The 19301-nt window shown below is 37.0% G+C and overlaps 1 protein-coding gene across 10 annotated transcripts in view; it reads left to right on the top strand.

Annotated features, from left to right (window-relative positions):
- Nucleotides 1-19301, top strand: part of Nbeal1 (neurobeachin-like 1) — a 167793-nt gene that overhangs the window by 134904 nt on the left and 13588 nt on the right. For 9 of the 10 annotated variants that reach the window (XM_013520723.1, XM_013520721.1, XM_013520719.1 and 6 more), the window contains 6 exons: nucleotides 1767-1897; nucleotides 5023-5132; nucleotides 9087-9204; nucleotides 10719-10816; nucleotides 15356-15472; nucleotides 17889-17978. In XM_013520723.1, the coding sequence (XP_013376177.1) occupies nucleotides 1767-1897; nucleotides 5023-5132; nucleotides 9087-9204; nucleotides 10719-10816; nucleotides 15356-15472; nucleotides 17889-17978 (664 nt within the window). Of the gene's footprint in view, nucleotides 1-1766; nucleotides 1898-5022; nucleotides 5133-9086; nucleotides 9205-10718; nucleotides 10817-15355; nucleotides 15473-17888; nucleotides 17979-19301 lie in introns of those variants that run through there. The other variant, XR_001236404.1, reaches the window with a different exon arrangement.

Genomic DNA, 19301 nt, shown 5'->3' with positions numbered 1-19301 from the left:
AAAAAAAAAAAAAAAAAAAAAAAAAACACAAGAGGACTGGGGATTAAGCTCTGAGATACAGTACTTGCCTGGCATATGCAAACCCCTGAGTGCAACCCCTGATATCACAAAAAGAGAGAGAGAACACTTTAAACCCACAAGGATGACTATAATCAAAAAGGTGAATAAGAACTGTTGATGAGCATGTTGAGAAATTAAAGCCTGTGGTGGCAGTATAAAATAGCACAGCTTTTGTGGAAAAGATTCCAGCAATTCTTGAGAAGATGAAACAATTACCTGTGACCAGAGAGATACCCTGTGACCAAAGCTTGCACACAAGTGTCTCTAGCAGCATTGTTTATAATAACCCAAAAATAAAAACAACCCACACGTCCATCTACCAGTACATGAATAAATAACTGTATACATGTATATATGGAATGGGCTTCTTTTGAGCTGCGAGTAAATAATAGTACATGCTATAATATGGATGAACCCTGAGAACATTTTCCTGAGTGACATAAAGCGAGACAAAAAGGCCACATACGTGTGATTTTTGTGAACTGTCCATAATAAGCAAAACTATGAAGACAGGAAACAGATTAGTAGCTGGCAATGGTTAGGATAGTGACTGGGAAGCACCTCTCATAGATGCAGTATTTCTTGCTTGGAGCAGAGAGAGTATTTTCAAATGGATCGTGGTGATGATTGCACAACTGGGAATATACTAAAGCCATCAGCTGTCCACCTAAATGAACGGGTTGTGCGGTATGTTAGTTTTGTCTCAGTTAACTCTGTGCCTTTTCTTGAATGTGGATTCTGCCACACGTGGCCTGATCTCTGTCTGTGATTAGATTCAGAGATCTGTTGAGGTCCGCTATCCCTCAACAAAATTAGTAGGCATTAAAAAAGTGTCAAATTTCTCATGAATGTCACTTATGTTCTTGTTTCATGGGCTTCTCTTATCAGAGTCAAAACCATTACTTATTAAATAAATCTGCGAAATAGAAGGAGTTTATCCTTTTTGTGATTAAGGGAAGGATGGTACACTTGCAGCATTTCCATTTGAGCTTCTTCCAACTACTGTAGGCTCTAAGTACTCATGGTGGAATGTAAATAAAATTAATTAGTTGAAAATTAAATAAAATTAAGCTGATAGTATATGCAAGTAAAATATAAAAGCTTTAGTTACAGGACTATTTCCCTAATTGACCCTTTTTTAGTAGAAGAATTTGTAAAGATAATCATGTATCAAGGGCTAAATCAGCAGCATTCGTATATATCTATTTGTCAAATGTATTATTACTGTAATTTTTAGTTAAATTTAAATGCTAACTTTCAAATACCCAAATAAAACTCACTTCTTGTAATAAATTTTACTCAGCAAATTAATACTGCTTTTAAAGTTTATGTTTAATTAACTTGAATTTTTCCTCCTATGTGATCTGGTTTTTAACTATTTTGAGCTGGGCGTGGTGGTGCACACCTGTAATCCCAGCACTCAGGAGGCTGAGGCAGAAGGATTGGTAGGAGTTTGAGACCAGCCTGGGCTACAAAGTGACTCAAGGTCAGCCTGAACTGCATAGCAAGACCCTGTCTCAAAATAAATAAATAAAGTTTAAAATAAATAAATAAAAATGTTTTAAAAACTATTTTGAGTAAAATGATAAAGATTAAGAAAAGTGTAGCTGTCATCATTTGGAGGCCTGAAGGAGTTTAGAAGTTTTGTTTCATGCCTTGTTGCTTTCATTCAGTATCTACTGTTTTCTTTCAATTTCCACACGCAGATTTGACTGTGCAGATCGACAGTTCCATTCCATCCCTGCTACCTGGCAAGCTCTCATGGATAATCCCTATGACGTGAAAGAACTTATTCCTGAATTCTTCTATTTCCCAGAGTTTTTGGAAAATCAAAATCGTAAGAAATAGGGGAATAAAAATATAACTTAACAGGTCCCAATACAGGGCCCTGAAAAATGTCTTTCAAGACATTTTTTTAATGTCTTATAGCTTATTTAAGGTTCATTCTGTCTATGGATTACTCAGTTAAAGGACACAAGTTTTACCTTTTAGGGAAGTACTGTAGAGAAGTAAGATAACTGAGGCAGATTTGAACTCATAAGAGAATTTGTCAAAGTACAGTGTTTACTAGCAAAGCAAAAGTGTTCATATATTGTTACTGAAAGTCTTTGGGTTAGATAAAATAAGAATTTAGAATAGCGGTCCGCAAACTATAGGTCTGTGGGTCAAATTCATGGAAAAACTCATATTTGCATAAATAAAGTTTCATTGGAACACAGCCTACCAATTCACTTATGTATCATCTATTTTGGGTGCTTTTACAGTAATGGCAGACTTAACTAGTTGCAACAGAGACCATATTTCTTACAAAGTCAAAAATACTTATTCTTTGACCCATTATAGCACTGGTGGCAAATTTATGGCATATGTGCCATAGTGGGCTGATTGTATCATCAAAAGCTCTAAAAGGTTCACCATCACTGCATTATAGAAATAACTTTTAGACTCCTGATTTATAATTTAGAAAAGGTAGTTGAAAACAATGACTACATTTATTGTAGCATTTGAAATTTCATATTTATGTTTCTGAAATAGAGAAGCATGGAATTAAAGTTTTTTAAAATATCCAAATGTTTCTTCCATAGGTAGTTGTGTGTTTGTTCTGTTTTGTTATGTTTCTTGTTTTTTGAGACAGGGTATCACTATGTAGTCCAGGCTGGCCTTGAACTGACTAGGTAGTTCAGGCTGACCTTAAACTCACAGCAATCCTACTGTTTCAGCCTTCTCAGTGCTGAGATTATAGGCACACACCACCATGCTTGACTCCTACATTTATTTTTAACCATTTAACAGTTTATCCCAAGCATCACACAGACAGCACATTTATTTACGTACTGACTATCTGGAGCATCACTCAGGCAAATGTCATTTCAACCAGTCAATTTTATATTGAATAGATTTGATAAAATTGTCATTTTTATATTTCCTGTTATATTCTCATAAAAATTAATGAAAAAAGATGCAAATTTTGTCATGTTTGTATTTAAATAATTGGGCTGGTTAGTGGTTAAGCACAAATAAAAAAATTGCCAAGGTTTTTGCTATTAATGTTCTTTAGGGAAGTTCCATAGGATAAAGGATCATTACCAACTTTTCTTTCCTCATCTCACATATATTGTTAATGTTTGACCTTCGTTTGCTCAGTAGAATAATCATTTTTTCATTCTGGGAAGAGCATATACAGGGTTTGCTGTCACTTTTATTGTGCATTCTGGAACTTTGGAGTCAGGGCATCTGGTTCTCAGTAAGGTAGACTTTTAATTTTCAGGTCAGAAATACACATTGACTGAGTCTGACCCTAATCACTCAGACTGTTGTCTCCTAAAGCCATGGTGTCTGGGATAGGTGAGATGAGCAGGGTCAATGTGGGTCCAAAATTTATTTTATTTTAAATTTTATTTAATTTATTTTATTTTGCCTATTTGAGACAGGGTTTCACTATGCAGCTCAGGCTGGCCCTGAACTCACTTTGTAGCCCAGGTGGGCCTCGAACTCACAGTGATCCTCCTGCCTCAACCTCCCGAGTGCTGGGATTACAGGCGTGTGCCACCAAGCCCAGCTGGGTCCAGAATTTAAAGTACTCTTAGTTTGACAATTTATGATTACCAGTTGCTGTCTTCAGCAGTATTCTTGATTGCCTCTATTCCTAATTTTATATATATCTTTGTTTGAAAAGAGCTGGGTGGGGAAAAATATGTGTCAATTAGTTTACCTTAAACAATAGATGTTAATAAAACTAATTCAAAATGGTGCAGTAGGGAAATCTTGGTGTTTTCCATAACAAAATCCTAGAGGTACAATAGTTTCAAATAGCTTAACATTATCAAGGCCAACCTCTTTCTGAATATTTTGGCTTTGTCTGTGGCTAGTTTCTATCAAGGTTACAAAGGACTAAAGCAGTTTTAAGCATCATAGGTAGCTACAACAGTATCTTTAAAATTCATCATGTCCTTTCTCAAAAGTGAGACACCTTTCCTCATAACCTCTCCCCATTCTCCAGGGTGAGGTCACAGACCAGTCACCTTGAATGGGCATGAAATACAAGGCATAAACAAACACTCAAATGAAATAAAGGTTCTACTAGCAAATAAAAAAGGGGAGTAACTATCAGGTGGACAGTACACAATACAGTGATTGACTTAACATAAAGCCAAGGACCTTATATATCCTGATATTCTATGACATTTAAACCTCACTCCTACTGGAGACATACTAGTATTTTCAGGTAGTACACAAGTATTTTAAGACTAGTATTTTAAGGTATTCCTTCTTAAAATTCTTTTGTGTTAACACTTTTCCTCTTGTATTGTATGAGTAGGAAAACTTCCTGTTCGGGGAAGTTTTATCAAAATGGCATGTTCTAACAATATAAGCAAATCTTTATTATGAAAATATCTACTTAGAATAGTGGTATGTATATTATTCTTAGCTAGGTATGGCGGCACACCCCTGTAATCCCAGGTACTCAGAAGTCAGAGGCAGGAGAATAACAAGTTGGAAGCCGGCCTGGGCTATATATATGTATGTGTATTTAATTCTTCCATATTCCATATTCTGATTCTTCTGGAAAACAAATAGAACTTTCTGTGAGCAAATTTAAGGTGTAAGTTACAACAAAGAGCTCTAATGAGCTGTCTTTTATGAGTAAACCATCAGAGACACTGTTATTTATTTTCAGTGTAAAAATTCTGCATTACATTTTCATTCAGATTAAAGCAAGAATTGTAGTTCTAGGTTTCCCCTCAACAAAAAACTTAATTCTTCTTCTGGTTTACTTTGAAATAACTAATTTCAAACTATTGTATATGTTTTTTATTAATGTAAAGACTATACTCCAGTAGGTAAGAATTAAAGAAGAAAAGCTATCTGTTTTGCTTAGTAATGTACCTTCCTCCTTTGTATTTGTTTTACTTCATTTACCTAAGTCTAAAATAATATACATTTATCTTTTACGTGCTTTAGAATTCAACCTGGGTCGTCTACAAGTTTCCAAAGAACTGGTAAATGATGTTGTTCTCCCCAAATGGGCCAAATCAGCTGAAGATTTCATCTATAAACATAGGAAAGCTCTGGTAAGATTTTAAAAAATTTTTTTAACTTATTAGATTACTAAGACAAAGATGTATTTTCATAAGAATGAGATAAAATGTACCCAACTATTATTTTTCTAGGTTAATTTGTAATGTTTTATATATGCTGCTTTTAGAAAGTTATAATATAGTAATTTAGGGCATGAATCCTTTGATACAGTTGCAAATATAGAACAGTCCATGAGTACATAGAAAAATGCAGTTCTGGCATCTTTAAACTTACTTAGTTTTTGATTTTCCAGCATTCAGAGTTTTAAAAAATTTTATTTTTCTTAGTACATCTTTGAGATACATATAGAATACACTCATTATGTGGAGTTGGTCTGTGTACATGTCACGTCCTAGTTCTCATTCCCGCTCCCTTTCCCACTCTCCCCTCTCCTTCCGTCTAGATCCCCTTCCTATCATCCAAGGGGCTGCCTCCCTGGTTTCTGTCATCTATTATCTTTTATTTTGCTCTTTAAATTATTCATACTTTGGGCTTCTCTTTTAAGAGAAACCATACAATATTTTACCTTCTGCATCTGTTTATTTCACTTAGCATTATGGTCTCAAGATTTCTGGATTAGAGATGCTCAGCTGGTTAAGTCTATGCAAATGTCCTAAAAGCTGAAAAAAATTCCAAAATCTGAGCCACACATGAGAGCATGTACCTGGAGTTCCAGCTGCTTGGAAGATTGAGGCAGAAGTTTGGTGCCACCTTTGGCAATATATCAAGACCTTGTCTCAACAAACAAAAACAAGCTGGGCCAGGTGTGGTGGCTCCCACCTGTAATCCCAGTGCTAAAGGAAACTGAGGCAGGAAAATTGCAAGTTCAAGTTCTTCTTGGGTAACTGTAAGACACTGTCTCACAATTTTTAAAAAATAGAGAATAAAAAGGGCTGGAGATGTAACTTAGTGGTAGAGCACCCCTGGCTTCAACCTATACAGACATTCTTGATTTAACAGCCTATTTGTTTAGTGACTTAGGATTTACAACAAGATGCATTGTTCAGACTTCAGTCATGCCACTCGGACTTAACACCTGTCTTTTTGTGGTATATTTCTGTATATCTTCTTTATGGAACCTCAATATCTTTTTGTGGTACAGTATACCTTGTTCAAACATTACTGTAATTTTTGCTGGTTGTACAGAACAATATTGTAGTCTTATGTTCTCTTATACACTACAGTGCTGAAGTAAGAGTTACGCAAATAACCCAGGTCCGGTGGCATACTCCTATAATTTCAGCACTCAGGAAGCTGAGGCTGAGAACCAGAGTTCAAGGCTACAGAGTGAGAACCTTTCTCCAAAACCAACAAACAAAAAACCCAAAACAATTCAGAGCCTTACCCTTGAAGAAATAAGGAAGCTTCTGTTTTATTCTTGGAATCCCTGAGCTGCCTCCTGGAGCGCTGGGGTCACAAGCTTGCGCCACCTTGCCTGGCTAAGGCTCTGGCTTGTAATGGCATCACTTCTGCCACCTTGTGGTAGTTAAAGACTGAGCACAGAATCAAGAGGAAGAAAAACTCCACTTTGCAGCTATCTGTAGTTCACTATACAGTCTGCAAAGACTTTGCAGCTATCTGTAGTTCACTATACAGTCTGCCCTCTGGCCCCAAGGTATTTACATTTCTCCTATAGGCAAAATGTAGTTATTTCCTCTCATGACATACCCCAGTCGCATTAAATCAGGAATTGGCAGGTTTTTCCAGTAAAGGGCTGGGAAGTAAACACTGTTTAGCTTTGTAAATACTGAGGCCTGAGACAGTCACCTCTGCCATTGTAGTAGAAAAAGCAAGTATGTGGCTGGGTTCTACTACTAATCTACAGATGTGGCAGTAGATCAGATTTGACTCCTGGGTAGTAGATTGTTTATCTCTACATTCTGGTTTGAGGCTTACAGTCCAGGATCTTGATATCTCAGTCAGGTGTAAATATGACTGAAACCAGTGGCTCCTTGAATCTGAAGACTGAAATAAAGAAAAAACTACCTACATCCAAATAGCAGAACAGGAAAACTATTCAAAAAGAAGAGAAAAGGAGGAGGCCCCTGCAGTTCCTGGTCTATTGCAATTCAGAATTCTAGTAGGAATATGTTCTGAAATGTAACATGAGGGCCCAGTCTTGTTCCTTGAGAGTGGTGCTCAGTGACTGTCAGCTCTGCCCTTGACACTCCCCGCTCTGAATCATTCTTTTCCATAAAAAAGATGTTTGTTTATGTGAGTACAGTATCTTTGTCATCTTCTTACCTAACCGTAGTAAGTTAGAAACCAGAGGTCTTTCTTCTTTTTTCAACAATTTATCTCTTTTATCTTAAACTAGTATAATCCTTTTTAAAACTTTCGGAGTTTCTCAACTCTTGTTTCGACAAAAGCCATTCCATGTTACTTTACAAAATGGTCTCTTTTCGACTTTGGGCTGAATGGAAATGCTACTAAGGAAAAATGCCTACTTCAAATGGGCCTTCAGCCACAGATTTTTGTTTTGTCTTTTTGAGACAGGGTCTCACTATGCAGTTCAGACTGGCCTTGAACTCACTGAGTAGCCCAGGTTAGCCTCGAACTCCTGCTATCCTCCTGCCAGGTCAGCCACAGTTTTGATGTGTTCTCATCTTCTGCACTGATTCCCTTGAGGATTTACTAATTTCTGTCTAATTTAGCTCCCTAATAAAGCCCTTGAAGCTTTTTCCTGAGGCTATATTTTAACTGCTATTCTAATTTAATCATTATCTTCGGCCACTTATCATTTGGAACATTCTTTCTCTCTGCAAATTCTGAGAATGACCAATAGTTTTATTTTCAAACCCAGCAAGACCTGGCTGTCATATTCAAATTATGGTTTTTAAAAAAACTATGTACTTAGATGTTTCATGAAATGAAAAAATAATTAACTTTGAACCCATCTTACTCCTTCCGTATGTTACTGTAGAAGCCAGTTGGGATCCAAGTATGGTGGCCCATGCCTATAATCCCAGAACTTGGGAGGCAGAGGTAGGAGGATCACTGCAAATTCAAGGCCAACTTGGGCTACATAGTAAGTTGAAGGCCAGCCTGAAGTATATAGGGAGACCTTGTGTCAAAAAAAAGCGCCCTTTCCATCTTTCACGGACTGAAACATGAGCCCCTTTGTTCCTATCTCCAGTATAGGAGATAGGAACAACCTTCTCACCCTCATCAGGCCGTCATTGCTGTGCTCTGTGAAGTCTCTGCTGCCAGCCCGCCTGCCTCTTGCTGGGTAGATGAGTGCCAGGGAGTGTTTTGCAGCTTTTCTTTCTTTTGGGGGGCTATTTTTGTCTCACTTCAATACGATTTCATTGTTTTCTTCTATTTAAATTTTTCCTTTTTCCTTCAGCTGCAAAGTTCTACACAGTTGTTTCAATGGAAACTGTACCACAAAGATGCATCCCACAACTCTTAGTAATTCTTACAGATATTTGGGTTGTTACCAGCTTATTTATGTTACTTTCTTCTCTCCGGAGATACATCACAATTAATAAATATGATAACCTTCATTACAGTAGATATGAATAATCATTATAAGTACTGGATATTGGATGTTTAAAATGATTTTGAAGGGGAAAAAAAGGGGAAGCAAAAAGAATTAAGATGTGTTATGTACATACACCAGCTTCCCACAATGAATGTAATTATGTACTACAAACGTACTCATAAAAATAAAAAATAAATTTTAAAAAACTTTGAAAACAGCTAGGTTATGGTAGAAAATCATAGAACTCTTAGAAGTTAGTGTACAGTGCCAAGCATCTGGTGTTTGAGATGTCTTAAAATAAAATTAAATTTTTAAAAAATTGAATTTTAAATTAAAAAATGATTTTGAGAGAGTCTTATATATGAACAGATCTATGTGGAAATGTTTTATTTGTGCTTTAAGAACTTGAATTTATAGTGTAGTTGGAAGATATGTTTGTATTAATAAATTTGTCGCTTTCTAGGAGTCTGAATATGTTTCTGCTCATCTTCATGAATGGATAGATCTGATTTTTGGCTATAAACAGAGGGGGCCAGCTGCAGTGGAGGCACTCAATGTATTCTATTACTGTAGTTATGAAGGTAAAACGTATGAACTTTTTCTCTTGCATTATTTGAAAGTACTGTTCAGGATATGATTACACATGGTATTTTTTGTTTTTGTTTTTGTCATTTTGAGACAGGGTCTCTCTATGCAGTTCAGGCTGGCCTTGAGCTCAGTTTGTAGCTCAGGCTGGTCTCAAACTCACAACAATCCTCCTGCCCCAGCCTCCCAAGTTCTGGGATTACAGGCGTGCACGAGCGTTTTATCAAACTGGTCAAGCAAACTAAATAGTAATCCATATGCATATGTATAAGTGAATATAAACTTATGAGCACACATATATATATCTAATAGGAAAAAAACGAATCAGGTATTTTTGTAGTGAACTTTAAACTTGAACAGGAGGGCCCCCCAGGTGCCTTTCCATTTGTTCCCTAATGGACTATGTTGTTTCCTCTAGAAACATTCTTAGTGTAAATGACGTAGAGATTACATTCTATAGTAGAGCGGTTTCTCTATACCACATAGATGGGCTTTGGAATCCTGCTCACCCCTCTGCTCATCCATCCTCATTCCCTATATCTCCCCACAGACTAGGCAGGCCTCTGCTCGCTCTCTGTCTGGCTGACTCCGTGGTGCAATATCTGTGGTTCCTCACCCTGGCCAGGTTGTCACCATTATGACCAAGAGGACAGAACATAAGCGAGGTCTCCTGAAATCAAGATATGAATAACACATTCTTCTGATTTTATTATTTGGCTCTTAGGATCAAACTTCTGCTCACTTTACAAAGCTGAAAAGTAGTTTCCTCCCTCCCTCCCTCTCTGTCTCCCTCTCTACCTCTCTATCCCCCTGCTTTGTTTCTCTCATGGTGCTAGGGATTGAACCCAGAGCCTTGTACATGAAAAGTGGGCACTCTGCCATTGAGCCACTTCTTAGACCTCTCTTCCAATTCTTAATTAGAGCTAATAGTTTCAATTTTGTGAATATTGTGAAGCTACATGAATTTGAGCAGAGCCCATGTGGCTTTTGGTAAAGACACGTTCCCTGTGCTATATCCATTCAGGTAATAGATTTGCTAGTAAATCAGTATTGCATGGTTATTGGGAGCTTGGACTTTCCCAGTTTAGCCAATTACTAGTCATGTAATGATCCATATTAAATGTGACTGTGCATAATCAATAAACAAGAATGTCACCTTCCTCAAACTTTAAGGTATAACTTAAAGCAGTGTTTTTGTGTATTACCCTTGTTTGAGCCTGTTATGAAGAAAACCTAAAATTTTTTGTAGTATGAATATAATTTATATTTTTCCAGCAGAAACTTTCAAAGAAACCAATTAACTTAATCACTTAAATAATGCATTGCATTTATTGTTATGCCCATTTAATAGTGGATAATTTACTGGTTTTTTACAAAATTACCTCTTTATAATACTATAAGAGGAAGAAAAATATTTTGCTGAAAACTGTTCAGTGCTTGATCTGTTAGTCAGTGATGTGGCTTGCTGATTTGTTTTTACTCCTAGTGAGTTGATTATTTCTGGTTTCAGGAGCTGTGGATCTGGATGCTTTAACAGATGAAAAAGAACGAAAAGCCTTAGAAGGGATGATTAATAATTTTGGGCAAACACCTTGTCAATTGTTAAAGGTAAATTATATTATTGACAACTTAAGTCTAAGATTGAATTGTTAGGCTATAATACTCTCATTATTTTTAAGGATTTTAATGATTTAAAGCTTTATTTCAGAATTACTACCCAGAATTTGGAAAAAAATTGTACTGTCACTTAAAAAGTGAATACCTTTAGCCAGGCATGGTAGTGCACACCTGTAATCCTAGCACTTAGGCTGAGGCAAGAGAATTGCTGCAAATTTGAACCCAACCTGGGCTACATAATCAGTTCAAGGCCAGCCTAAACTATATAGTAAGACTCTCTCTCTCTCAAAAAAAAAGGAAATAGCTTTACTTGATCTTTCCCTTTTTCCTTTTTTCCCCAGTTCTAGGAATTGAACCCAGGGTTTCATGCACACTAAGCAAATACTCTACCGCTGAGCTATGGCACCCAGCCCCACAGAAAAATTTCTGTGTAGTTAGAAAACTAGTCACTCTATATTGTTTCTGAGAGAAGAAAAACTGAGTACCAAATGCTGTCATTAAAACTATCTTTATATTAAGACTCCTTCCATATATAAAAATTCTAGTTCTAAAATCAGCCCAAAAGAGGTACTTACTATATTGAGCTGAAGCCCAGTCTTAATCAAATTATAAAGTATAGGCTCAAATTATTAAATATTCCAGAAGTGGTGGTACGTGCACATAATTCCAGCTCCTGGGGAGAGTGAGGCAGAAGGATCTCAAATTTGAAGTGAGCTTGGCAATTTAGCAAGATCGTTTTTCAATATAAAAAGGGAATCTAGCTTAGCAAGAAAGCATGTGCTTAGCTTTCATGAGACCTCATGTTCAATCCCCAGTCCTTCAAAAATAAACTAAAATCAAATGAATAATACTAAGAGCTAAATATTTAAGTACTTGAAACTGTCATATCTTTTTCATGTCGGCTAACATTTTGTGGTAGAGATGAAAGAATTTTACTTCTACATCACATTCTGTTCTGCCTTCTGCCTTTGGAACATTAATTTGTCATATTTGCTTATTAATATGACTGATTCTGTGTCTGATACCAAAGTTAATGAAGAATAGTAACTTATTTGAAAAGTGTGCAACAATATCTGACTTATATATTTACATTTACATATTTACATTTCAATCTTATTCAAGAAATAAAGATTCACTCAAATTAGGAATTTTAAGTAGTGCCTTTAATTTCACCAAACATTAAGCATCTACCATGTTTAAGATGTTGTTCTAGATGTCAAAAAAAATCCAAAAATGAATAAAACTTACATTTGGCTTTCAGATATCCATGGCCTATATACTTCCAAAATTGTTACATAAATTTAATGCAATCACGATCAAAATACCATTAGCATACCTCACAGAAGTAGAGAAAATACTCCTAAAATTCGTCTGGAAACAGGAGACCTAGAACAGCAAAGGCAATCCTGGGCAACAAAGACAACAAGTCAGGAGACATTACAATCCCTGACTTGAAATTATACTACAAAGCTACTGTGATAAAATCAGCATGGTACTGGCAAAAAAATAGACCAGAAGAACAGTGAAACATATTAGCAGATGCAGACCCAACTACAAACACACTCACAACCTTATCTTTGACAAAGGGTCTGTCATAGTTTGGGGGTTATTGCAAGGAGAAACAATATAATACAGGACACATATTTTATAAGATTATTTATAATAGTCACCCAGAGAATCATATACAAGAGAGCACAGGAAATCTGTCCATGCACTAAAGACAAAGAATCCAGCTGAGGTCCTGGATCCCATCATAATGTCCTGCATGAGTTTAGCTGAAGACCTAGAACTCATAACAGTGCTTCCCACTAGTCCAGCTGGAGGCCTAGAGCCCATGACAATGTCTCATGCAGGCCTGTTTCAAGGATCTGTACTGGAAAGGCCCATAAGTCAGTAGTGGAGTCTAGTGTCTGTACCAGCAGATAAAGGATCTGTGCTAGCAGGCTGAGGGATCTGCACTGGAGCCAGGAAGTGACTCGCAAGATAAGAACCAGAGCTCCTCTGAAAAGTACCACAGCCATCCTGAGCAACAGTGAGACCCCGAGCTCCTGCAATGATCAGGACAGCCAAGTTCCCATCAGGAAAGCCAACACAACAGTCTTCTCTAGGAGACTGGCAGTGTACCATTTTCCCCTCTGGAGCCAGGAAGCAATGCTCAAAGCGAGGACCAGAGCTCCCCCAAGGTGAACCAAAGCCATGCTCAGTGACAAGGTCCCAAGCTCCTTGGAAGATGAGAACAACCAAGTTTATCAGGAAAGCCAGCACAACAAGCTCCCGCACGAGAACCACCAGTTTCTTCCAGCTTCTCAACAGCTTCCAACAGGCTCCCAACAGTCTTCCCCTTCTTATTCTCCAGTTCTGCTTCTCATGCAGCTGGCAACAAGCCTCACGTGGGCTTCTCACACCCAGCACACTTATTAAGTTCAGCTGGGTGTTAAAAATTGACCACCAGTTATCAATCCACTGCAGAGGCCAAACATGTTCACTGGAAGAAAGAGAGCCCCTTTAATAAATGGTGCTGGAAAAACTGGCTCTCTACATGCCGAAGACTAAAACTAGACCCATGTCTGTCACCATGCATTAAACTAAAGTCAAAATGGATCAGAGATTTAAATATTGAAGCAGAAACACTAAATCTACTAGAAGAAAATGTAGGTTGAAATCTTCAAGACAATGAGGTAGGCAAAGTCTTCATGAACAAAACCCAAACGCATGGGAAACACCTCAGAGAATCAGCAGCTGGGATCTCATCCTATTAAAAAACTTTTGTATTTCAAAGGAAATCACCATTAGAGTGAAAAGACAACCCACAGAGTGAGAAAACATTTTAGCTAACTGCCCCTCAGACAGAGGACTTACATCTAGAACATACGAAGAATTGAAAAAACTCAGACTCGCCCACAAATTCAAAGACCCAATCCAGAAATGAGCATGTGAAATGAATATGCACTTCTCAGAGGAAGAAATACAAATCTCAAATAAGTACATCATCATTGGTCATTCAAGAAATGCAAATTAAAACAACCCTGAGATTTCATCTAACCCCAGTAGGAATGGCTATCATCAAGAAATCAACCAACAAAAATGCTGGAGGGGCTGTGGGGAAAAAGGAACTCTTCTCTACTGTTGATGGCAATGTAGACTGGTACAACTACTTTGGAAATCAGTCTGGAGATTCCTCAGAAAATTGGGATTAGAGGTCCCATTTAACTCAGCCCTTCCCCTTCTTGGTATTTTCCCAGAAGAATTAAAAACATCATACCACAGCAATATATGTGCACCCATGTTCATAGCAGCACAATTTGTCATAGCAAAATTTTGGAAACAACCCAAATGCCAAAGTGAGGAGTGGAGAAGAAAAATGTGGTATTTTTATGCAATGGAATATTTATTACTCAGCTGTAAAGAAACATAAACTCAAAGCTTTTATAGGTAAATGGATGCAACTAGACAACCATACTTATAAGCAAAATAAATCAGACCTGAATGTGTAAACACCATATTGTCTCCCTAGTGTAAGAACCTGAAAGAGTAAATAAAAGTGAAAGGTACAATAGATTTTGTGAATGGGAAAGAAACTGCTTAATAGGAAAGAATAACTGGGATGAGGGGGCTGGGATTTAGCTCAGCGGCAAAAGCGCCTGCCTGGCAAGCGCAAGGTCGTGAGTTCGGTTCCCGGTACCTGAGAAAAACCAAAAAAAAGTCTTTAGGAATAATGCCCAGATTGAATGAAAAAAAAAAAAAAAAAAAAGAATAACTGGGATGAGGGAAAGAAGAAAAGAAGGGAAATATAGACACACACAAGATAGCTAAGATAATTGTGCTGCTAATGTCTATTGGTTTATTGAAAGGAACAATTAATGTTTAATTGATCAATCTTGCATACCTCTATCTGGTAATCTGAGCAACTACTTTGAAGATAATAATAAGTAGTACAACAACCATTGTTAATTTCCTATCATCTTGTTTTGAAATTCTGTATCTTTTAGTTTTTTTTGTTTTGTTTTTGTGATTTTGTTTTTGTTCTTTTCTCTTTAAAGTAAAAAAATAAACAAATAAATAAGATATCCATGGCCTAGACCATAAACAGCTACATATAATCCAATATAGAAAGAAATGAATACTGAATAAAATACTAAATTAATTTTCCAAGGAAAATAATAAAACAACAATTAATTGTACCTTACAAATTCACTAGAGATGTCACTTAAGAAAAACTTCCAAGTTGTAGAGCTGGAGTTTCATAAACGAACAGAAGGGAAACTGCGGGGGCAGTGAACTGACCTGAGGCTGGAGCTGTGGACAGGGCGTGGGATACAGTCTCCTGTCGTTAGAGCCAGAGTATGTAAAGGGACTTGGCAAGAGTTGCTTTATTTTTTTGTTTGTTTGTTTGTTTTTCTCCGGTACCGGGAACCGAACTCACGACCTTGCACTTGCCAGGCAGGCACTTTTGCCGCTGAGCTAAATCCCCAGCCCTCCAAGAGTTGCTTTAATGTAATGACAGGATTTCTCCTCATAATTATTTCCCAGGAACCACACCCTCCTAGATTAACAGCAGAGGAAGCAGTGCAGAAGCAGACCAAAACAGACATTTCAACCCTAAACCTGTTTCAACATCTTCCTGAACTCAAGTCATTTTTTATAGAGGTAATACCAGTTGCATAATATTGAAGGGTTTTCTCTGTGAATTCTGTGCACCTTAAAGTTCATGTTCTTCTTTAATGGAAGTATTATATTATTTAATCCAAAGTAGTATATTATACCACAATAATCTGTTCCTGAATTTTTAAAACATTTTCATTAAAGGCTTTTGTCTGTTGCTGGGTAGTAGTGTAAAAACTGAACTATATCCTCAGCCCCCAAATGAAAAATGTTGTAGTAAGCCCCACTGTATTCTAATGTGCATATGTTTTTACATGTTTTTGAGATCACTTCAAAATTTATCTCTTTTCCTAGGTTGTGTTGATGGAGTGAGTTAGTGTTTAACAGTACAAACTTTGCAATGTTAATTATTTTCCAGAAGTGCCGAAGTCAGTTGCTTAGCACTCAGAATACATACAGATAGTTCTCAGAAACAATGAATAATTCCCAGGATATGTTGGGAGTCCCCAAGAGCATTCCCAGATAGTAATTTTCACAAAAAGCTCACAGGTGCCAACATATACCTGTACTTGCAGCTAAGATTTATTGCAGTGGAGAGATGTAAAATGACATTAGCAAAAGTACAAGGCCAGGAGGGAGCCAGGCATGAGCACCGAGGAGACCTGTCCCATGCTTTTATGGGCATGCTTAATTCTTCTAGGAGGAAATGTGGAAACATTTTCATGTGAAATGTTTTCATCTGCCAGAGAAATTTACTAGAGACTAAGTGCCCAAAGGTTTTATTGGAGGCTGACACGTATATACCCTTCTGCCTGGCACATACCAAAATTCCAGACTCCAGAAAAAATGCCAGTACGTTGCCAATTCACCATAGAGTACATTGTTTGTACACTCCATGTTGGCATAGTGAGCCACGCTTGTCATCGAGGGAAAGTTTTATGTCAGTGTGTACAACTGTTTGCCATCTAAATCCCAGACATGTGCCAGTGCCAACCTTGCAAGCAGGTCTTTCTAAGTATGACAGTCTGAAGCCTGCTATATTGTCTTCACTACACAAAAAGCAACCCATAAAACCCTATTTGATTCCTGATCTGATGAACATGCCAAACTAATTTATAATGAAGATAGTTACTTTCATCTGCCTAATCATTTCTACATTGTTTTTGTATGGTAATACATGGTGAATTCCATCTGTAGGGGCTGTGGCATGGTTTTCTATTCCTGAACTCCTGATGTGCCACATGGTAGCTTTCCCCAGGAGCAGTATCTCGGCAGAACAAAGCACACAGGGGCTCTCCTTGGGTGCCATATGATTACAGTAGCTCTTATCACCATGAAAGGTGTTTTTCTGTACACTCATATGGAAGGACAGGCCCTCCAAGAATGTCACTTTATGATGATGAAAATGGAGGGACTGGGGAAAGCAAGGGCTTAATAAATGTGTTTTTCAGATACCATTCTCATTTAGTCTTATTCAAACACAAGTCATCTCTTCATTAACTCACAATGCAAAGAGAAAAACATTAACTTTTTATAATTTCATGAGTTGTAATATATTTTATAATTCATTATTTAGTTCTTCTAAATTTCTTATACCAATACTTGGTACATGACGCATACCCACTCATGTTATTTACCTAATAAATGTTAGTTATCCCTTCTGATTTATCACATCAAGGAATTGAATTCAAATGATTGTTCTCTATCACATTGTAATAAGATAATAGATGTTTTCTGAGAGCTAATTTATTTTCTGATAATAATATTGTGGTTTTCAGAATATACCTTAGTTAGCTGAGCATGATGGTGCATTGCTGTAATCCCAGCACTCAGGAAGTGGACTTGAACTCACAGAGATCCTCCTGCCTCAGCCTTCCAAGTGCTGGGATTACAGGCATGTGCCACCATGTACGGTAAAAAATGTATTTTTTTATGTTTTTGTTTTTGTTTTTTGCACCGGGAATCAAACCCAGGACCTGTGCTTACCAGGCAGGTGCTTATGCCACTGAGCTATATCCCCAGCGCCCCCTGTATTCTTATATGATCTATATTTTCTACTTTATATTCATATCATCATAGCAAGGGTAAAGGAAAGATTATAAATCATTAACTGTTTTAAGTGATTGCTGCTCCTTGAAATACATATCTTTGTTTAATAATAGAGAAATAAAATACAAGGTGGTGGGTTTGATTCCCCACCCCACCCCCCGCCTGTACCAGGAATCAAACTCACGACCTTGCACTTGCCAGGCAGGCGCTGTGCCGCTGAGCAAAATCCCCAGCCCAAGGTGATGGGTTTGAGATGCTATACATGGTGCATAATTCCTTTGCTACATTTAAATTAACTTGATTATACTCATCATATAGCAAAATGCTATGTCATCCTTGCTGAAAGAAATCAGTTTTCCTGTTTGTACCTAATAAACATGAACAGAGCCACTAAACTTCTTCTATTTTACAGGGAATTAGTGATGGTATTCCACTATTAAAGGCCATTGTCCCCAAAAGTCAGTCCCGTTCTTTTATGTCTCAAGGCAGCCCTGAGTTATTGGTAAGTTGATTCACATCTTTTTACACACAGTTGTGTCTGTATCCATTATCATTCAACAAAAAGTGAGGAAATAAGATTTTCTAAACACTATTTTTAGCTGAGCATGATGACACACATCTATAACCCTAACACTCTGGGAAGCTGAGGCAGGAGAATCACAAGTTTGAGTCAGCATGGGCAGCTTAATGAGACCCTGTCTCAGAAAAAGGACAGGAGATGTAGCTCAGTGCAAAGGCCCTGGGTTCAATCCCCAGTACGCCAGTACTACCAAAACAAGAAAGCTATTCTTGAAAGAATATAGAAAATTTTATAGAATTTGCTGAAGTACAAAAATACATATTTTCCTATTTTTATTGTTTTTATCCAGTTACTTTAATGCTAAGGTTTATCTGGAATAATGAACATGGAAAAATAACCAGGAAGTATTATAAGAAAAATGGGATGTAGCATCTTACATTAAAATTATTATAAAGCTATAAAATGAGAAATAATACAGAATTTATTATGGTATACATCCAGAGCACTTTAGTGTTTTATGTGAGATTTTATTTAATCCACCTAGAAATCCTATGATATAGGGACCAATTATCATTTCTTTCCTACAGATAAGAAATTAAAACTCAGCAAAGTAACTTGGCCAGAGTCACAGAGCTAGCTAGCAAGTAAGGTGTCTGAGACCTCAGCACGTTTAGGACCAAACCTAAATCTCTCTTAATCTAATTTTGTCACATAAAAATGACATAAATGGAATATAGCATTGTGAGCAGTAGAGTTCCAGAGTTAGACTTATTTATATAGTTACATATATTATGTTTGCTTAGAAAAACACACAAAAATAATAGTTTTTCGGTAGAGGAATTCTTGTGATTTTCAATTTAGTACTTGTATTTTTTAGAGTTACCTGAATCTGGGTGGGATAGGGGTTGGTACCTGTTAAATTTGTAATCAAGAAGGTAAAAAGCTTTCCATTTTCAAAAGATAGTATTTACTGCAAGACCTTAACAATTCATCGTAAATTCTGTATCTGATTTATATTCTAAATGATACATATTAAATGTCAGATTTTTATAGTCAGATTTGTGCTCAAGGCCAGACACTGTGGTGAGTGCCTGTAGTCCCAGTTACTTGAAAGTCTGAGGCAGAAGGATCACTTGAGCCCAATCTGGCCAACACGACAAGTGTCTGTTGAAAAAGAAGACACTTGATCTTGAATTTTCTCTGACTCCCAACTGACAGGTGCTCATAAACCTCAAGAAATTGTACAGAAAAGTAATTTTGACAGTATTTGACAACATTTCTTCCTGTAAGATAAAGAGCTTTTCC

The sequence above is a fragment of the Chinchilla lanigera genome, unplaced genomic scaffold, assembly GCF_000276665.1.
Source record: "Chinchilla lanigera isolate Chin_1 unplaced genomic scaffold, ChiLan1.0 scaffold00056, whole genome shotgun sequence".
Classification (NCBI taxonomy): domain Eukaryota; kingdom Metazoa; phylum Chordata; class Mammalia; order Rodentia; family Chinchillidae; genus Chinchilla; species Chinchilla lanigera.
This window is presented reverse-complemented; position numbering and strand designations above follow the sequence as displayed.